General features: G+C 35.8%; 1 protein-coding gene across 1 annotated transcript; it reads right to left on the minus strand.

Annotated features, from left to right (window-relative positions):
- Positions 1-5795: 5795 nt before the first annotated feature.
- On the minus strand, positions 5796-6764 carry LOC100627665 (olfactory receptor 5K1). The gene has a single exon (XM_003358844.3). The coding sequence runs from the start codon at positions 6762-6764 to the stop codon at positions 5796-5798; it is 969 nt and encodes a 322-aa protein (XP_003358892.2).
- Positions 6765-20953: the final 14189 nt, after the last annotated feature.

Here is a 20953-nt window from a genome sequence, read left to right on the forward strand (position 1 = left end):
GAACACTTAATATTATATAAAAGATCTCTTAAATTTGTTTTATTTTTATAATTTATTTTTCTTTCTACTGTTTTTATTGGTTGATTTTATTTATCCTGTGTCCAGATCACATATGTGTTCTTTTGCATCAATTAGTCTGTTTTTCATTTCTTTTAATGTGTTTTTTATTTCAGTATTTACCTATTAATTTCTGCTTTTGTCTTTTTTATATTTCCCAATTCCTTATTAAAATATTCAGTGCTTGTACAGAATCTATAGTTAATAGGTCCTACTTGCAGCACAAAAAATTCTACTCAGTACTCCGTGATGACATATATATATATAATATATATGAAATATACAAATAAAATTATAATATATATATAAAATTCATTCACTTTTATGTATACCTGAAACTAACACAACATTTTAAATCAACTATTCTCCAATAAAATTTGAAAATTCACTATTGGATCAATTACTTTCCCTAATTCCATTCATACTTTATTATATATATATATATATTGCATTCTTTATCTGGTAATTTATTGAGGTTTTATTATTTTTTCACTTGCTCTTTCAATTAGGAATAGTTCTTCTGCCTTTTCATTTTGCTTAACTTACTTTGTATGTGATTAAGTGAGATAATTACCTATTATGATCTCGAATATAAGAATGAACTCCAACATAAGACTTTCCCAGTACAGATTGCATGACTTTGGTGGAAGACCTGCATTGGATGTGGATGCCAGTCACATCTTTCCTTAAAGTGTGCTGGCAGCTGTCACCTTGATAGAAGGTTGGTCTGGAGATAGGAGTTCTGATTCTGGTGCTGATTATGATGAGGAACTTCCACTCTGCTCTTTGGCTCTCACCACTCTGTCAGGGGTGACTCTAATTACATGTTGCTGGAGCAGAAGCCCTGAGGATTGGGCTTGGGCTGGCTATGTTACATTTATATGTGTTTTTTCCTTCTCCCTTCACCAGGTCCTTTGTTCCAAGGGAAGAAAGTGCTGAAACAAGTGAGTCCTGTGCACAGATGTGGGTTCAATATACTACATATGTAGACATCTGTAGCTCTTCTCAGACACAGCCTTGGATGCAAGTTCCCTTTGACTCAGACAGTCACTGCCTCCTGCATCTTCCACCCTTGCCCCTGTTCTGTTCTGAAACCATTTCACAAGGCTGATGAGGGCCTCTGTGGATTCTTAGTATGTGTTGGGAGCTTAGCTGTGACAAAGTAGTCACTTTCAGCTATCTGGGTGGCTTCTGAGATGACACATGTCTAAGCACCACAGTGGCCATCATTGCCCTACCTAAGCTCTGCCCTGGGAATAGGTTGCTTCCTGGTCCCATAGGTTAGTCTTTTCCTTAGGTTGGGTTGCTTCTCCAGACCTGGTACATTACTGTGATGTAAATTGAGCAGGGCTGGAACATTCACTAGGTTTGGATTTTGGGGCACATGTCAAGCCTTTTGAGGGACACTAGGCAACTGTTAGGACAGATCTCTCTCCATCCTGCTTTGGGAGCATGACTCTTTTGTTCACAGAATTGACAACCATTCCCAGCTCTGATCCTCCTGCCTTCTGTGGAAACTTCCCACAAATCAGGGAGGGGCTATACCATCTTTGTGCATATATCATGAACAAGATGTGGTAGAGCACCTCTGTTAGAGGTATGGGCAGTTTCTGAGGTGCTTTTTGCATAAATGACAATGATGGCCACCACCATCCCACCTAGGACCTGGCCAGGACCAGTTTGCATTTGCATCCCACAGTCAAGTTTTTCCACAGTCCTTATTCCCATAGAACCAGTGTTGCAAAGTGGAGTGATGTAAGTAAGGCTAGAGATTTCACTTGGCTCAGTCTGGACTACACGGCTATGTAGTCATGGGAAACCTGGCACCCAGTAGAGAAACCCTCTCTCTGCCCCACATCAGGGCCTAGCCAGCACATGTGTGCTCCTCATGAGCAGAGTCTGGGCTTTTAAAACACTTCTTTTAGTCCCAGGGACCTTCCAGCCAACTAAGGGTGGCTTGTCTCCTCCATGAAGAAACTCAGGACTGGGATGCCCAATCATGTACTTGGTCTGCTCACTCCTAAGGGTAGATGTCTACTCCCCAAATCTCCCTTTTACTAGAAATCCCCTTAGTAGATATTCCAAAGTAATCACTTTTATTTCCTTCTTACCCAATTATTTGGTGTTTTGCTTATAGCCTTGGTTTTACAGGGATCTTTATGCCAATTTTCAATAGTTTTCAAGGAGAATTTTTCCATATATAGATATATTGTTTATGTATTCGTGGGAAAAGGTGAGTTCCACGTTATTTTACTCAGCTGTCTTGATGTCCCTCCAGGATTGGTATTAATTTTCTTTAACTGTTGGGAGTAATTCACCAGTGTAACCATCTGGTCCTTGTTTTGTTCCATGGGAGATTTTTTATTACTGATTTAGCCTATTACTAGTAATCATTCTATTCAAAATTTCTATTTCTTTTTTTTTGTAAAATTATTTATTACTCAATGAATTTATTACACTTATAGTTGTACAATGATCATCACAATCCAATTTTATAGGATTTCAACCCACAATCCCAGCACATCCCCCAACCCCCCAAACTGTCTCCTCTTGAGACCATAAGTTTTGCAATGTCTGTGTCAGCATCTGTCCTGCAAAGAAGTTCATTCTGTCACTTTTTCAGATTCCACATGTCAGTGAAAGCATTTGATGGTGTCTCATTCTATGTTTGACTTCATTTAGCATGATAATTTCTAGGTCCATCCATGTTGCTAAAAATGCTGGTATTTCATTCCTTTTAATGGCTGAGTAATATTCCATTGTGTATACATACCACACCTTCTTAATCCACTCCTCTCTCGATGGCTGTTTAGGTTGTTTCCATGTTTTGGCTATTGTAAATAGTGCTTCAATGAACATTGGAGTGCATGTATCTTTGCAAGTCGTGATTTTCTCTGGATAGATGCCTAGGAGTGGGATTGCTGGATCAAATGGTAGTTCTATGTTTAGTTTTCTGAGGGATCTCCATACTGTTTTCCACAGTGGTTGCACCAACTTACATTCCCACCAACAGTGTACTAGGGTTCCTTTCTCTCCATACCCTCTCTAGCACTTATTGTTTGTAGACTTTTTGATGATGGCCATTCTGGCTGGTGTAAGGTGGTACCTCATAGTGGCTTTGATGTGCGTTTCTCTAATAATGAGTGATGTTGAACATCTTTGGCCATCTGTATGTCTTCTTTGGAGAACTGTCTGTTTAGATCTTCTGCCCATTTTTTGATGGGGTTGTTTGTTTTATTGGTATGGAGCTGCAGCAGGTGTTTATAAATTTTGAAGATGAATCCCTTGTCAGTCGATTCATTTGCAAAGATTTTCTCCCATTCTGTGGGTTGTCTTTTGCTTTTGTTTAGGGTTTCCTTTGCTGTGCAGAAAGCTTTAAGTTTGATTAGTCCCATTTGTTTATTTTTGTTTTTATTGTCAACAGAAGATGTTGCTGTTGTTTATGTCAGAGATTGTTTGGCCTATGTTTTCCTCTAAGAGTTTTGTAGCGTCTGGTCTTATATCTAGGTCTGTAATCAATTTTGAGTTTATTTTTGTGTGTGGTATTAGGGAGTGTTCTAATTTAGTCCTTTTCCATATGTCTTTCCAGTTTTGCCAGCACCACTTATTGAACAAGCTGTCCTTTCTCCATTGTATATTCTTGCCTCCTTTGTCATAGATTAGTTGACTAAAGGTGCGTGGGTTTAATTCTGGGCTTTCTATCCTGGTAACCATTTTGATTTTCCATGTAAAGTCTGCCTTGAGTGCCTCTTGAGGCTGGATCATAGCTACAACCTGACAGTTGCCTTATGGGAATTTAGATTTGACCTCAGAGCATCAAGTGAAGAGGTGGAAGGGGAATTTTTTTTTTTTTTTTTTTTTTTTTTACTTGTTAAAGGTCCTTCTTGGTCCAGGAGATAATAATTAATATCATGGCAACTTTCTCTCTTCTAAGAAGATAGAAAACCTGGTGTTTTGGTAAAATATATATCCCAGTATGTAGAGCAGTTCTTCAGAGGTCAGGCTTTCAAGAGATCTGTGTTGAATAAATAACTGGAAGGTAATCCTTTCTTTATGTCAAATTAAGGTCATGTACTTCTACCTGCATTCCACAACTTCAGCTTTTGCAATAATGAAAAGAATAAAAATTAATTCATTTATTTTTTTGTTTTTATGGCTGCACCTGTGGCATATGAAGGATCCCAGTCTAGGGGGTCGAATGAGAGATGTAGCCTCTGGCCTATACTACAGCCATGGCAAGGTCAGATCCAAGCTGCATCTTAAATCTATATCACATCTCATGGTAATGCCAGATCCTTAACCCACTGAGTGAGGCCAGGGATTGAACTTGTGTCCTCATGGATGCTAGTGAGATTTGTTTCCACTGAGCCATGATGCGAACTCCAGAAAAAATATTTTAGATAAGACCATAGTTTAACAAGCATACTTTTCTTCATTTCTACCTATAATCAATAGTGTCCCCTTTACTGAGCCCCTTTCTCACCTCTCAGAGAAGTCTAGCCTAGCTCACTGACAATAACCTCTTCAGATCCTAAACGAGGTTTGGCTGCTTGTCTGGAACTTTCTGTTATGGCATCTTTATGCATATACATCTGGGAATAAATAAACGTGAAAATAACTACTCTTGAAAATTGACATTCCATCTTTAATTATTCAATACCATAGGAACTTCAACTTGGAAATATAATATTCACTTTTATTTCACACCTTTATTTCCTCACTACATCTTTTCTAACTGCAGTATCCCTCAAAATGCTATTAAAAGTGTTTCCTCAAATTTCACTTGCCTCAACTCTGACACTCATGAACTTCACATACTTTTAAACCCTTTTAGCTTAACTGAAGTGCTCATGTTCCAAGCTATTAATGTGGGTTGGCTCTTAAAGTTTAATAGTTATCCTTTATACTTTTAACTGATAATTCATTATTTTTCTTCCTTTTTTTCTCAGTATGACGATTGTTTTTTTCCATTTTACTCTTCCTTTAGGGCAGCTTTATTTTAAAACATAAAATCCCTGAATTTCTCAAGTGACAGCTCATTATGTTTATTACACAACATTCACTTTCTGAAATCAAGTCTATGTTTGTTCATTCCATCATCTATTTCCCCAATAGTATGTACAATCACAGATGCCTTAGATTATAGAATTCAGATTGTTTCTTTTTTCTTTCTTTCCTTCCTTCCTTCCTTCCTTCCTTCCTTTTCTTTCTTTCTTTCTTTCTTTCTTTCTTTCTTTCTTTCTTTCTTTCTTTCTTTCTTTCTTTCTTTCTTTCTTTCTTTCTCTCTCTCTCTCTCTCTCTCTCTCTCTCTCTCTCTCTCTCTCTCTCTCTCTTTCTCTATTTCTTTTTCTCTCTTTCAGTATAGCTATCCGTAAAACAGAAACAGACTCACAGACTTAGAGAAAAGACTTATGGCTATCAGTCTTACAATTTAAAAACTTTTTTTCAGTTTTATTGAGGTATAGCTTTTGCTTATTGTTTGAGTTCTGATAATCCCTGATGCTGACCCAATCCATGATATTGGCAACATACTGTGTTGTTTCTTGAATTAAGTCAAAATTTGGTTTTGATTTTTATTTTCAATTAATATTTGGTACAGTTTATTCCATGCAGTATATTTTCTCCCTTACATATTGCTGCTTAAATTGATTGCTTTATGATACATTTTAATATTTTACATACAGTTTGTGCATTTTCTCGGGTAATTTCACTTGGATTTTTTTGTGGCATTTAAAATATTAAGCTACAGTAGATGTCATTTGTTTTAAACTTTTTTGAGATTTGTTTTCCTTCAGAATTTTTCTCAAGACAGTTATTATTTCCTTATTTCTTAGGCTATAAATAAAAGGATTTAGTAAAGGAACTACTTCTGTAAACAAAATAGCAGCTGGTATATCTTTATCCCCTTCTTCAAGCAAATTTGGTCTAATATACATGACAATAAGAGATCCATAGAATAATGAGACTGACATAAAGTGGGATGCACAGGTGGAAAATGTTTTGATCCTTCCCTCTTTGGATTTCATTCTGAAAATAGTAAATAGAATATGGAGATAAGATATTAAGACACTGCCTATAGTGAAGACTTGAATTGAGCCTGAAAATATAAATAGTACCAATTCATTAACATAAGGGTCAACACAAGAGAGCCTGTACAAAGGAAGAATATCACAGTAAAAGTGGTTGATGTGATTAGAGCCACAGAAAGTTAACCTGAACAGAAGCCCAACATGAATCATGGAATGCAGGTTTCCAGCTATGTAGGCTGCTGTGGTCATCTGAACACAGAGTTTCTTTGACATCATGGTGTGGTACTGCAGTGGGTTGCAGATGGCCACATACCGATCATAGGCCATTGCTGTCAGAAGAAAGCAGTCTGCTGTTTCAACAGTGCAAAGAAAATAAAATTGTGCCATACATTCATAGAGGGAAACCATTCTGTTTTCAGAAAACAAGTTCCCTAACATGTTAGGAGTAATGGCAGAGGCACAGCAAGAATCCACAAGAGCGAGGTTGCCCAGAAAGATGTACATTGGAGTGTGCAGATGATGCTCTTTTGAAATCATTATCACCAGGGTGAGATTTCCCACCATGGTGATCAGATAGATGGCAAAGAACACCACAAACAGAAGGGTCTTCAGCTCTGGGTGATCAGTAAATCCCATGAGGATAAACTCATTGTTAATGGTCTGATTTCCTTTAGCCATTCCTGAATTATCTGTTGAGAAGTAATTGTGGAGAAATGAGGTACTAATTTATAATACATCCAATTCAACTCTGAGCTCTCCCTGGCCCAGAAGGACAAGGAGCATCTTTCATAATGCTCTAACAAGTCACATGCATTTTGGTGCATGCCCATTTCTGTACAAGTATCAATCTTCAGGACCTCTTACCTTTAAACTAGTTATGTAACAATTTCCCAGAATATTTTCAAGAAAAACATTTGATAAGATGCACAAAGATGGCATTTGAGGTCTTAAAAGGAATATTCAGTGCAAAGAGACTATTCTGTGTGGGTTAGGTAAAGCTGATTCATAATTTAGGTGTCAGCAATTGGTATAAATATTCCCAAACAATTTCAATGACTGTGTCTGTACAGATTAACAATGTTGTCTGAAAGACTATTTTGTGTATCCATGTGCATAGATGCATTATTCAGGGTAGCCAAAGGTGGAAACAACTCAACTTTCCACTGCTGGATGAATGGATGAACAAAATGTGGTGTAGACATAAAGTGGTATACTATTCATCCCTAAAAAGGGAATAAAATTCTGACACATGTTAAAATATGGATGAAACTTGAAGTTGTGCTAAGTGAAAGAAACTAGACAAAGAAGGACACATATCGTTAATTCCACTTAACATGAATTAAAGTATTCAAACACATAGAGCCAGAACATAGAATGTGGTTTTCAAGGGAGGGATGGAATGGGGTGTTATTGTTTAATGTGTACAGAGTTTCAGTCTGGGAAGAAGAAAATATTCTGGAGTTGGGTAGAGATGATGGTTATAAACAATATAAATTTACTTAATGCCAGTGAACTGTATATACTGAAACATAGAATTGTACATTTTATGTTATGTATTTTTCTATTATCAAAATTTTAAAGACTATTTTCATGGTATTTATATCTTTTATGCATGAAATATAAAAGTGCTCATGTGTGAGTGTGCATAAAGAAATCTAAAGAAATGTAAATGCTATCAAAAGAAACAAAAGCATCCCTGAGGGTTAAAAATTGCTAAATTCAGTTACATAATTGTTTTGTCAAAAACGTCGAGTAACATCAAATGTCAGATACGAACCAGGAAATTATCACAACTAATATGACATAATTTCTATAGTTTTCTTCCATAAAGTGTTTCTATAATCAGTTGGAATATCACTAGAAAATACATAAAGGACAGGAACAGAAATCTCTAAAGAAATATAATTTTTTAACTAATTAAAAATGTTTGACTTCACTGATAATCAGAGAAACATAGTTTGAAGTGGTGAGGAGGGCATATTTATTTTGCCTATCAAAATAACATTTTAAAGATGATGCCATATAGTGTTTGAAATACAGTAAAATGGGAACATAATTTCATTCCTAGGCAAAGTATTAGCTGGTGCAATCATTGGAAAATAACTTGGTAATAGATTATGGAAACTCTTAAAAATATTCAGATCTCTAACCAGTTACTATGAATGTAGCAGAAATATTTAGAGCCTCAGTCAAAAATTTACATATAATGATGCCCATTGTAGCATCATTTGTAATAATAAAAAATTCAAATGTAAACATTTTGTCAGCATGATTAAGTCAATGTGAATCATCCATATGATGGTATATTGTTTAATCATTTAAAATGTTTGTTTCAGAAAGAGTCTTACAGATATAGAAAACAAACTTATGGATTTCAAAGGGGAAGAATGCAAGGGATAAATTAGCAGGCTGGGATTAACATATACGTACTGCTATATATAAAATATTTAGGAGTTCCCGTCATGGCTTAGCAGTTAACAAAACCAACTAGCATCCATGAGGATGTGGGTTTGATCCCTGGCTTTGCTCAGTGGGTTAAGGATCCAGTGTTGCCCTGAACTGCGGTGTAGGTCACAGACACGGCTCCGATTGGACGCCTAGCCTGGAAACCTCTATATGCCGTGGATGTGGCCCTAGAAATACAAAAATAAAATAAAATATTTAACAAGAAATTATTGTATAGCACAGGGAATAATACTCAACATTTTATAATAATCTATAAAGGAAAAGATTCTGAAAAAGAATATACATATAACCGAATCACTGTGCTATCTAGCTGAAACTAACACAATACTGTAAATCAACTATACTTTGATAAAACAATATTTAAAAATTAAATCTCAACAAACATTATAACCTAAAAAATTATGTCTATTTAGAATATTCAATGTATTATTAAAATATACATAATAAAAATATGTGGAAGATGTAAAGTTTTATATATAGAATTGTCCTAATTTTCCAAGTAAAGAATTACATATGTATGAAAAGGAAAGTTAGCACAAAAACACATCAAAATTTTAACATTAGTTTTCTCTGTGCAATGAAAATTATAGGTCATTTTTTTCTTCTTTGTCATTTTCTTATATTTCAATTTGTCTACAAATAAGTATTATTTTTATAATCAGCACATTTTTAAACAAAATGACATGCTCTTAGTTCCGTACCACAGCCGTAGCAACATGGGATCCAAAACACATCTGTGACCTCTACCACAGATCTCAATGTCTCGTCTTTAATCCACTGAGCAAGGCAAGGGATTAAACCTGTATCTAAGACTGTGTCCTCATGGATACTAGTGGGTTCATGACTACTGTGCCACGATGGGAACTCCCAGGTCTGCTATATTTTAACACTTGATAAACCCATAATAATTATTGGGGATCCAACTGATGTTTTCTACACTTTAGTGGCTAAATAAACAGTGAATATGTTGAGGAAATGCCTGCTCCATTCCTGTGATAATAGAATTCCCAGTTATAAATATTAAGAATTTGCTAACAATCTTGTACACATCCAAAACCATTCAGGAATATATTCATGTGTTATGGTAATGCATTTTTGAGGCCTCTTGCCTCTATATAATGCACTAATTCTTCAATGTCAAGTTTCACACTTTAATGTCAAGGGTTTCATAATGTTCTGAGATTCCATAATTATCACATTTATTAAACTTTCAGTATATTTTTTCTATCTTCATGGACTTTTAAAATTTGAAGTATTGTTGATTTACAATGTTGTGTTAATTTCTGCTGTACTGAACAGTGACTAAATTACACACACACACACACACACACACACACACACACACACACACACACACATATACACATCCTTTTTATATTATTTTCCACTATGGTTTATCACAGAATATTGAATAGCTTTTAATATATTTTTAAACCACAATTATCTATCCTTTAGATTTTTCCTTACAGCCTGAGAGTTGTAATCTATTGGGGAATACTATATTTCAATCTACCTTCATTTATTTATATGAATTCAAGAATAATTCATTTATTGATTTATTACTTATTAAATGTCTGCTCTGTGCTAGGTACTTTCTCAGAATATTAGTTGACTCTCCTGGACATTTCCACATTGACAATTTTCTGGATCTTCATTAACCATAACTAAGGTCTGTATTTCTGGAAGAAAGGAAAAAATATTTTGGGGAGAAGATCTCTTTCTTTTTTGCTTCCTGAAACTGTTTAGCAACTTTTAAACTCAGACTATGTGTGGCTGATGCCTTTAGAAACAGTTTTGGAAATGAACACTTGAAATCTATATAGTCTGAATTGTTTTTTCACTAAATGCCTTACACTTGTTAAACTGACATCTAAAAATTGGACATTTCAGGGAGTTCCCATTGCGGCTCAGCAGGTTACAAACACAGCTAGTAACCATGAGGATGTGGGTTTGATACTTAACCAAGCTCAATAGGTTAAGGATCCAGCATTGTTGTGAGCTGTGGTGCAGGATGCAGATGTGGCTCAGATCTGGCACTGCTGTGGTTGTGGTGTATGCCAGCAGGTGCAGCTCCGATTTGACCCCTGGCCTGGGAAATTCTATATGCCCCAGGTGTGGCCCTAAAAAGCCAAAGAAGTAGAATTCATATCTATATAATTTGAATACAGTTTTTCATTAAATGCTTTACACTTGCCAACATGAAGTCACAGAGCAGTTTTCCTAGTTGATAGTTAATCAGACAGAAATGATTTTTACTTTGATATCTTATTTCTCTAAAAATCAAAAGATAAACTAAAAAACTCACTAAAATTATGTCAGGGGTTTAAAAGCATGATTTAAAAATATATTCTTTCCTCATATAATTTCTTTAATAGGGAGAGTCTGATACAAACATTTTAAATACCATTTCATTGTAGAGGCTAATATTCCATTTCATCTGTTAATGTGTAAGTTACGTAGCCAACCACATTATTTAAAAAGTTGCAAAAAAATTTTCAGTTATTACTCTAAAAGTATGCTTTTACTTATTTATTTTTGGGTAAATTTTGGTTTCCCTTAAATTTAGAAGCAATGCAAATGAATTATAGTCATTTGTTCAGATCTTATCCAATGGACCTTAGGGTTGAGGAAGGATTTTTAAGGAATGTAAAAAATTTGAAAATAAGAATTGTAAGGAAAAAACCTTAAAGAATTAAATAAATGTTTCTGTAAGTTAATATTTCCACCAAAAACATTAAATGCTTTCTCACCTGGATTTCCCATATAAGAGCTGGTATGTGTAAAGGCTAGTTGATTACCTGATGATGGTTTTTAAAGTAGATGCAGTAATAAAACTATCTTCTTGACTGTTAAGAAGAATGTTTCTACCAACAAGTTAATGATAATATTTGCCATTGGTAGAGAATGGTTCAAATATTTTAAATAATTAATTCTAAAGGGATTTACTTGGCATTGACAACAGAGCATCACCTCAGAGACCTAATCTCCTACGCAATACAAGCATACTCAATTAGAATAATTAAATGCATCCTTTGAGAGCTAAAGAGTAAGGCAAATGCCCACTTATAAGCAAATTTTAAGGGCCATATTTTGATTTTAATTCATATGAGTTTATACCACTTATCCTCATTACCAATCTGAATATAAAATTCTAAGTGGGAAAAAAAAATTCCCTCTGGATTGGTCAGCAAAGGCTTCATAGAGGAAAGATTTATTCATAGGACTTATTGACTCAGAGGAGAGGTTGTGTAAGCAGAGGCCTTAAAATATCACCTTCCCCACCTTTTTTTTTAAAGGTAATATAGTATTTCTAGAATATTCATTTAAAATCACATACATAATGTTTTTAATCTTATACCTCTAGTTACTAAAATAACTTTTAAATTTTCCTTGTGGCGTTCTATTGTGATGAGTGGGTTAAGGATTCTGCACTGTTAGTGCAATGGATAAAGTCACTGTTGTGACACAAGTCTGATCCATGGCCCTGGGAACTTTCACATAACTCAGATGCAGCTGAAAAAAAGAAAAATGTACTAAATTTTTCTTGCAAATCCAGAAGTAGCTTCAGTGAAGATTTCTTTCCTCAATGTATTCCCTTATTTAGGACTTTCCCATCATTTTTAGTATAATGAATTCCAACTGCCCATTAATCATGAGTCATGATTTGTTTGGTTAATTACACATCTGGATTTTTCTAACCCTACATCATTTGAGCTTTATCTCCTTTTATTTTGCACTTCCCATGTACCATCCCTAAGCCAAACCCTTGTTTTCATGTCTTTCTGAATAAATCACTTTCATTCTTCATTTGGTACTTTTTGCCTTAACTGCATTACCACCGTCATTTTCTTACATCTATCCAAATCCCACTCCTTTCTTAAGGTCAATCCAAGGTCTGTGTGGGACAAGTTTATCTATCTTCTCCAAGCTCTTATCACCCATTTACCACATTCTCATGTCTCCATATTTGCCTTGTGTGGTCCTCTGGAATTTCATGAGTATAAGTCTTATTCTCCTCAGTTTGATTACAACCTCATATTTATAAGGATAATACATATATCTGAGATGGACCCTGAGGATACAGCTAAAAAACAAAGCAGAAATCAACCCCTGCCTTCAGACTTTAATTCTAGGGCAATGTTGTTGTTTCAGGTGAGGGTAACATTACTACAATGATGCAGGACCAAGTCTATGCTGATATACAACAGGGGGAAACTTTCTCCTTAAGCAAGAGCTTAAGAATCCTGGGGACAAATTTCTATCAAAGGAACTAGAGAGAATGATGAATGTTGCCCCTAGCTCACCTCTTATCCATGAAACAATGTGGGCTCAGAGAAAGATTTATGGAGTCAGTGAAAAGGATCATTTATTTCATATCTTATTATTTTAATTTTCTTGCAAATTTATGAAAAATTTTATCTTTACCTTTCAGTACCACAAAATACCTGCCACTTATTACAATATTTCTTCATATATTCATGCAAGAAACATTTTATAGTACCTACTATTGTTAGAGGAAGTCATCAAGAGGACGTGAGGCCTGGTTGACCTGAAACCTGAACCTGGGCAGTTGGGCTATCATCCCCTCAACTGTCCTTGGAAAGTACTTCTGGACAATGTTTCCACTATGGGTGCTATTCCAAGGACACAGCCTTGAGAGAGCAAGAGGTATTTGAGACCATTGGATGGTATATGTGCCTGAATACCATTAAGGTCTCTACATAATATTTTAAGATTCTTATGGGTGGATACAGAGATCTTCTTGTCTTGAAGCAGCCCAGTTCAAGCCTTGTATGTAAGTTCTTTTGCTTATAAAAACTACCAGTTTATAGTGGTCTGAGTCTTTCTTTTGTCTCTCCTTGTCCTTTGTGTAGTTTTCAAACCAACAACTCTGTATCATTACAATTATAGATTCTGTTCTCATGGAGCTTAATATTCTTTTATTAATTTAATTTTTAATTTTTTGACTTCCCATTAAATTTTTTTATTATAGTTGATTTACAATGTATTAATTTCCGCTGTACAACAAAGTGATTCAGTTATACATGTACACATATTCAATCTTTTTCAGATCCTTTCCCCATAGAGGTTATCACAGAATATTGAGTAGAGTCCCCTATGCTTTATGGCAGGCCCCCATTAAGCATCCATTCCTTATACAAAAGTGTGCATATGCCAATCCCAAACTCCCAATCCATCCTTCTCGTAAAGATTGCATTCTAATAGAGGAGACTGGGGAAGCAAATATAAATAAATATATAAATAAGGAAAAGAGCAAAAACTAGAAAGCACTGTACTGAGATTAAAATGGAGTGACATGATCGGCAAAGTTGACAGGAAATGTGGACTATTCAAGCTGAGACATGAGTAGCAAGAAGCCAACCATAGCATTTTGGGAAAGAGCATGTTAGGTATGGAGACGACAGTGAAAACTTAAGGCAGAAATAAGTTCTTCATGTCTGAGGAACTGGTAAAAGGCAGGGGAAAGTGGTTGGTAATGAGAGTGATCTTGCAGGGTTTGTAACACAGAATATAGAAAATGTGTTTTATTTTCAACTCAATCAGAAGCCATGGGAGGGTGTATTGATTTCCTAATGCTACTCTAACAAATTGCCACAAACTCAGAAGCTTAAAACAACACAAACTGTTATTCTTTCACAATTCTGAGGTTATAAATCCAAAATGCTTCTCACTGGGCTAAAATTCAGATGTCAACATCCTTTCTGGAAGTTGTAAGGGAGAATCCATTTCCTTGCCTTTTTCAGCTTCTAGAGTCTTTCTGTAGTCCTGGGCGCATGGCCCCCTTCCATCTTCAAAGCCTGAAATTGACAGTTAGATATTTCTCACATTGTACTACTCTGATTTTGATTCTTCTGCTTTTGTCTTAAGAAATTACACTGGGCCCACCTGGATACTCCAGGATTATTTAATTCCCCCTTGTTGTGTAACATACACATGATTTCTGAGAATTAGGATGTGGACATATTTGACTGGGGGACCATTATTATGCCTACCAAAGCAGATTTTTTGTTTTGTTTTGTTTGTTTTTTGTTTGTTTGTTTTTAAACAGAGAAATGGCTTTGCCTTATTCATTTTTTTAAATGAAAATAGATCACAAAAGGTAAGGGTGAAAGTGGGGAGAGAAGCTTGGAGAACACTGAAGTAGTTCAGAATTAGGCTAATGGAAGTAGACCTAGAGAAATATAGATGGATTTGATTTATGTTTTAGAGGATGTCAACAGGATTTACTGGTGATTTCTATTTGAGAGGGTGTAAAAAGAATAAATGGGAAAAATGGCCAGATTTGTTTTGCCCCAAGCCATCTGAGAAGAACCTGGTAGCATTTATTAGCTGAAGGAGATTGGAGGAGAAATACATTCTTTTTTTTTTTTTTTTTTTTTTTTTTTTTTGTCTTTTGTTGTTGTTGTTGCTATTTCTTGGGCCGCTCCTGTGGCATATGGAGGTTCCCAGGCGAGGGGTCTAATCGGAGCTGTAGCCACCGGCCTACGCCAGAGCCACAGCAACGTGGGATCCGAGCCGCGTCTGCAACCTACACCACAGCTCACGGCAACGCTGGATCGTTAACCCACTGAGCAAGGGCAGGGACCAAACCCACAACCTCATGGTTCCTAGTCGGATTCATTAACCACTGAGCCACGACGGGAACTCCGAGAAATACATTCTTTGGGTGGATGGTGGAGCTAAAATATGTTTTATTTTATGCATGTTATGTTTAAGAGTCTTATAAGTTATATAAATCGAGATATCAAATAGGTAATTAAATACAAAAGACAAGTCTGGAGATTAGGATTCATCAGCATTAGTATTTTAAGCCTTGGAACTGAGCGAGATCATGTAGGAGAGTGGGAAGGCGGGGAAGAGAAGAGTCACTGAGAGAGAGCCCTCTGGGACTTTCTGGTTTAGACTAGACCAGATTATCTAGCACACAGAGTGCATGGTAGGAATAGAAAGCAGTGAGTTAGAAAGTATAGGAAGTGTCCTAAAATGATGATATCAGGATGCCAAATCAAGGAGCTTGAATTCTAACCAGTAGACCCTGATACATTTGTCAAGGGATTGACTCTGTCAAATCCGATTTTCAGAACAACAATTATGTGTGTGACTCTTTACTTCATCCTCTATGCTGCATTTTACATGTTGACATGGTGTAAATGAAAAATTTATGCCCAAGTGTTTGAGGGCCTCTCACATACTGTGTTAAGGTTAAAGCTGTAGGAATTCCTGTCATGGCTCAGTGGTTAAAGAATCTGACTAGGAACCATGAGTTTGCGGGTTTGATCCCTGGCCTTGCTCAGTGGGTTAAGGATCCAGCATTGCATTGAGCTGCGATGTATGTTGCAGATACAGCTCATATCCTGCATTGCTGTGGCTCTGGTGTAGGCTTCTGGCTACAGCTCCGATTAGACCCCTAGTCTGGGAACCGCCATATGCCCTGGGTGCAGCCCTAGAAAAGACCAAAAAAAAAAATTAAAGCTGTAAAACTAAAGTTGACTTTAAGTTTTTTTTTTTTTTTTTCGAAAACCAAGACAATCCAAAAGACCACAAATTTAATATGATAAATATTGGTGTGCTTTTCCAGTCACGTTTGACCACTGTTCAAGAGTTGAGAAGATAGAGCAAGAGGGAGAGGAAGAGAGATAGGATAATGTAGTAAAAAGCCAAGGAGATAGTATTTCTCTAAAAAGTTAGTGGTTAAAGGATTTGACTGACTTCACACTTTACAAATATAAAAGGTGTTTTTTTTTTCCTAAAGTTGTGTACTTCTGCCCTATTTTGGAAAACCTTAACTGATCTCACTGTCAGCTCTTTAGTTCCTGTCTCATTCTCTCAATTTTTAGCACTGAACTTAAAAAGCATTCTACAGTTGCTGTCTGTGCTAATTTTCTTTAATTTTCTGTAACCTAGATTTTTCATTCCCATTACTTTGTAAAAACTACTCTCCCGAGTGATCTGTCCATCACATCCAATTATCTTTCTTTGATCTTTGTTGTCATGACCTCTCTGAAACATTTCAAAGATTAAATATTCTCTCATTCTTAAAACCAGTGCTTACCATTTCATCATAAGCATTTTTTAAAAGTTCCATCTCTGAGCATTTCTTCTTGCTTGGAAATGAATGACTGACAGCTGGATGCAGCTGACTCTCAAATTTTCATTTGCAGTCCTAAACAACCCACCCATCTGATGACTGTGGAATATTTCCATAATATCTAATCATCCTCTCAAACTCACCATATTGAAAGGAGAATTACCTCATACCAGGAAGCAATTTTTCCTCTTAACCATGTGACAGAGATAGTGTAAGTGTAACCAGGTAACAGGAGAGAGAGGGAGACTGTGTTCTAGGTTGTAGATTTCATTTGTTTACTCAAATATCCTTTTATGCCTTTATCAGCATTGTCTTCTGACTGTTGAATGCTATACACTGTGCTAATATTTTGGGATAGGCAGTGAGTGAGTTAAACATGGTTCTGCTTTCATAGAGCTTATACTCTAGTGGTGGAGAGAGACCCATAACAACTGTATGAAGTGCTATGAGGAACAGTACAAGAAACTGTGGGTGTATAAATGTAATAGGGGTCTTACCCTAGCCTACAGATTGGGGCAGGAAAAAAATCCCCATAGAAAAGAGCATATAAAATCTGAAGCCTTGAGAGTATATGAATTAACTAGATAATAGATGAAAGGATGAGACAAGTGACATTTATGCATTTGAAAGCTTTGAGATGGTAAGTAGCCTAGTGGGTTCCAAGAAGTGAGAAGTCAGTGCACTTGTAGCCCAGTAAATTAGAGGGATAGTGGTGGTAGGTCATGCTAGAAGGGGAGTCAGGGTCCTTATGGTCCAGAGTCAAGATTCTCAAATGTATTCTAGGAGTGAAAGGGTACATTCAACATCCCAAAGTTCAAACACTCAGGATTATCTAAGAGACTGTGGTTATCCTCATTGCACAGATACAACTTGTAAACAAGATGCCATCAAGTCCCATGGATCCTTCCATTTTATCATTTCTCACGTCAGTTCCTTCTACTACACTTGCTCAGAAAGTTATCCCATGATTCTTAGCTAACGTTTCATGCTCTGCTTAAGTGGACTACACACTTGAGATCAATAAAATCATTTTTTTTAATTTTTATTTTTTAGGGGGCTATAGCTTGCAGGAAGTTGATATAGGATCTCAATTCACAGACCAGGGATTGAACCCAGGCCACAGTGCTGAAAGTGCTGAATCCTAACCACTACAGTACCAGGGAACTCCCAGTAAGATCAGTTTTGATACAATTATTTTTCCATAGTTTGACTAATATGTAAAATTCACTTTTTCTAAAACTGACCATGTATACTGAGAAGGTACTAACCATCAAATGGAGTATCTTTTTAAATTGAAGTATAGTTGATTTACAATGTTGTGTTATTTTCAGATGTACAGCAGAGTTATTCAGTTATACAAATGCACACACACACAGACATATGCATATACACACATTTTTTTTTGTTTTTTTTTTTATTTTTAGGGCTGCACCTGTGGCATACAGTGGTTCCAGGCCAGGGGTCTAATTGGAGCTATAGCGGCCAGCCTACACCACAGCCAGAGCAACACCAGATTTGAGCCGCATCTGTGACTTACATCACAGCTCAGGCAAAGCCGGATCTTTAACCCATTGAGCGAGGCCAGGGATCGACCTGAAACCTCATGGTTCCTAGTCAGATTCGTTTCCACTGTACCACAATGGGAACTCCACATGTTCTTTTTTTTAATCTTTTCCCTTATAGGTTATTACAAAATGTTGAATGTTGCTCCCTGTGCTATACACTAAGACCTTGTTGGTACCTGTTTCATATATAGAATTGTGTGTATATTAATCCCATACTCCTAATTTTTCCATCTCCCCTTCACCTTTGGTAGCCATGAGTTTGTTTTCTGTGTCTGTGGGTCTGAAAAGAAAAGATACAGATGAACTTATTTACAAATGGAGTATTAATTGAGTGAGCCCTAAGAAGTATACAACAAGGTACTACTTCTAGCAAAATGGTCAGAAGTATACCATCACCCTGAGCTGGTCCCACAAAAAAAATGTGTAAATTTTGTCTTGTGAATATATGAGGGAGCTTGGTCAACAGTGAACAGTTCTTTTAAAATAGAAACACTGTATGAAGGGCAATCAAGAAAAGCTTTCCTTTCCAAAGAACAAGCTCTTGGTTTGATTGATTTCATCTATTGTTTTTTGAATCTCTATTTTATTGATTTCCTCTTTGATCTTTATGATTTCCTTCCTTCTGCTGACTTTAGGTTTAGCTTATTCTTTTTCTAATTCATTAAGGTGGTGGGTTAAGTTGCTGATTTGAGATTTTTCTTCTTTTTTGAGGAAGGCCTGTATTGTTATGAACTTCCCTCTGAGCACTGCTTTTGCAGCATCCCATAGATTTTGAGTGGTTGTGTTTTAATTTTCATTTGTCTGAAGGTATTTTTTAATTTCCTTCTTGATTTCCTCATTGACCCATTGGTTTTTTGTAGCATGTTGTTTAGTCTCCATGTAGTCATTTTTTGTTTTTTGTTTTTCATTTCTTTTCCTGTATAATATGTGGCACAAATGCACCTCCCCACAGAAAAGAAAATCATGGACTTGGAGAATAGACTTGTGGTTGCCAAGGGGAAAGGGGAGGGACTGAGAGGGACTGGGAGCTTGGGGCAAATAGATGCAGAATGTTGCCTTCAGGATCAACTAGCAATGGAATCTTCCCATGTAGCACTGGGAACTCTGTTTAATCAGTTATGATGGAACATGTAATATGAGAAAAAAGAATGTATACATGTAAGAGTAACTGGGTCAACATGCTGTACAGTAGAAATAAATATATATATATAAATAAAAGATAAAAAAATGTGAGGAATAACACAGACTTTTTTATACAAAAAAAGAAAAGCTTTCATTAATGGTGGATACTTTTGCCAATGTTATGAATCTTTGTTATACTAATGTAGTAATTTTATTGTAATTATTTTTGTCTTGTTTAATGCTTTTGTGTCTTAGTTTTTAGACTATTCTGCTAAAATTTTTTGTGTCAGTATATGACTTAGTTAATTGTATCTTTAATTATCTGGGGAGATTTGCATGAATTAATAATATCTAGTAAAATGTTTAGTAAAGCTGACTGTCCTCACTGGAGACTTTATTAAATGCTTGACCCTTAGAGGCTGGGAATTGGATAAGTTCCAGGGCTGCAAATGAATTTTGTTTCATTTGCAACAATGCACAATGGACATTATTAGGAAACAGAGATTTCTGGTAAAGGTATGACTAATGAGAAGAGATTTTGATTTGAGACAGCCCTTTGGGCCAAGACATCACTAGCAGGGAGGGTTCAGTCATCCTTTAAGAACCACAATTTCATTATATGAAACAAAGAACCCTAGAAAATCTCTCTAGCAGGCTGAAAACCAATTATTTTTATTAAAGAAAACAATCCAATCTCAGGCCTATCACTCTAGTGCCCTGTCCCCTACTAGTTTATATCAAAGGTTTATTTCATGAAGGATTTCTATACTCTTCAGGTTTAAAATGGTACAGCTTCTCTAGTGAAGGACCTATGGCTTAGATTCCTCCCAGCACCACTGAACTGCATTTACTCAATGCATATTTCTTGCCCTCCTTCTCTTATAAAATGTGAGGATTTTCAACCATAAAATCACTCAGTAACAATAACAATATCTGATTTTATCAAGAACTTAAGACTGTTACAAATATAATTTAATATCAACAACAAAACCTCAAAAGAAAAATTGTCCCCATCAAGGAGGCATAAATGATTTTCAGTTAATATAATTTCTTTATCCAAGAGAACCTTCAGTATTTTCTAGTCTGGAATTGAAAAAAAAAGAGACATCTTCATATTGTATTTTTTGGTGCCATGTATGTAATCTCATTGCTATTGATATAAATATTGGACACATCTATATAATTGATATAAATTTCAATTGTTACATATATTGTTTATATTATTATCTATATCAATATAAATATCAACATTGTTATAGCTATATAGATTTTTTCCTTTTTTCTTTTTTTATTATTTCAATTTTTTTTTCCCACTGTACAGCATGGGGATCAAGTTACTCTTACCTGTATATGTATTTTTTCCCACTCTTTGTTCTGTTGCAATATAAGTATCTAGACATAGTTCTCGATGCTACTTAGCAGGATCTCCTTGTGAATCCATTCCAAGTTATATCTGATGACCCCAAGCTCTTGATACCTCCCACTACCTCCCTGTCACCCCCTGGCACCACAAGTCTATTCTCCAAGTCCATGATTTTCTTTTCTGTGGAAAGGTTCATTTGTTTTGTATATTAGATTCAAGTTATAAGTGATATCATATGGTA

The sequence above is a fragment of the Sus scrofa genome, chromosome 13, assembly GCF_054392235.1.
Source record: "Sus scrofa isolate SSC_HxYL_T2T_F1_AM1 chromosome 13, Sscrofa_HxYL_maternal_Yorkshire_Landrace_v2.0, whole genome shotgun sequence".
NCBI lineage: Eukaryota > Metazoa > Chordata > Mammalia > Artiodactyla > Suidae > Sus > Sus scrofa.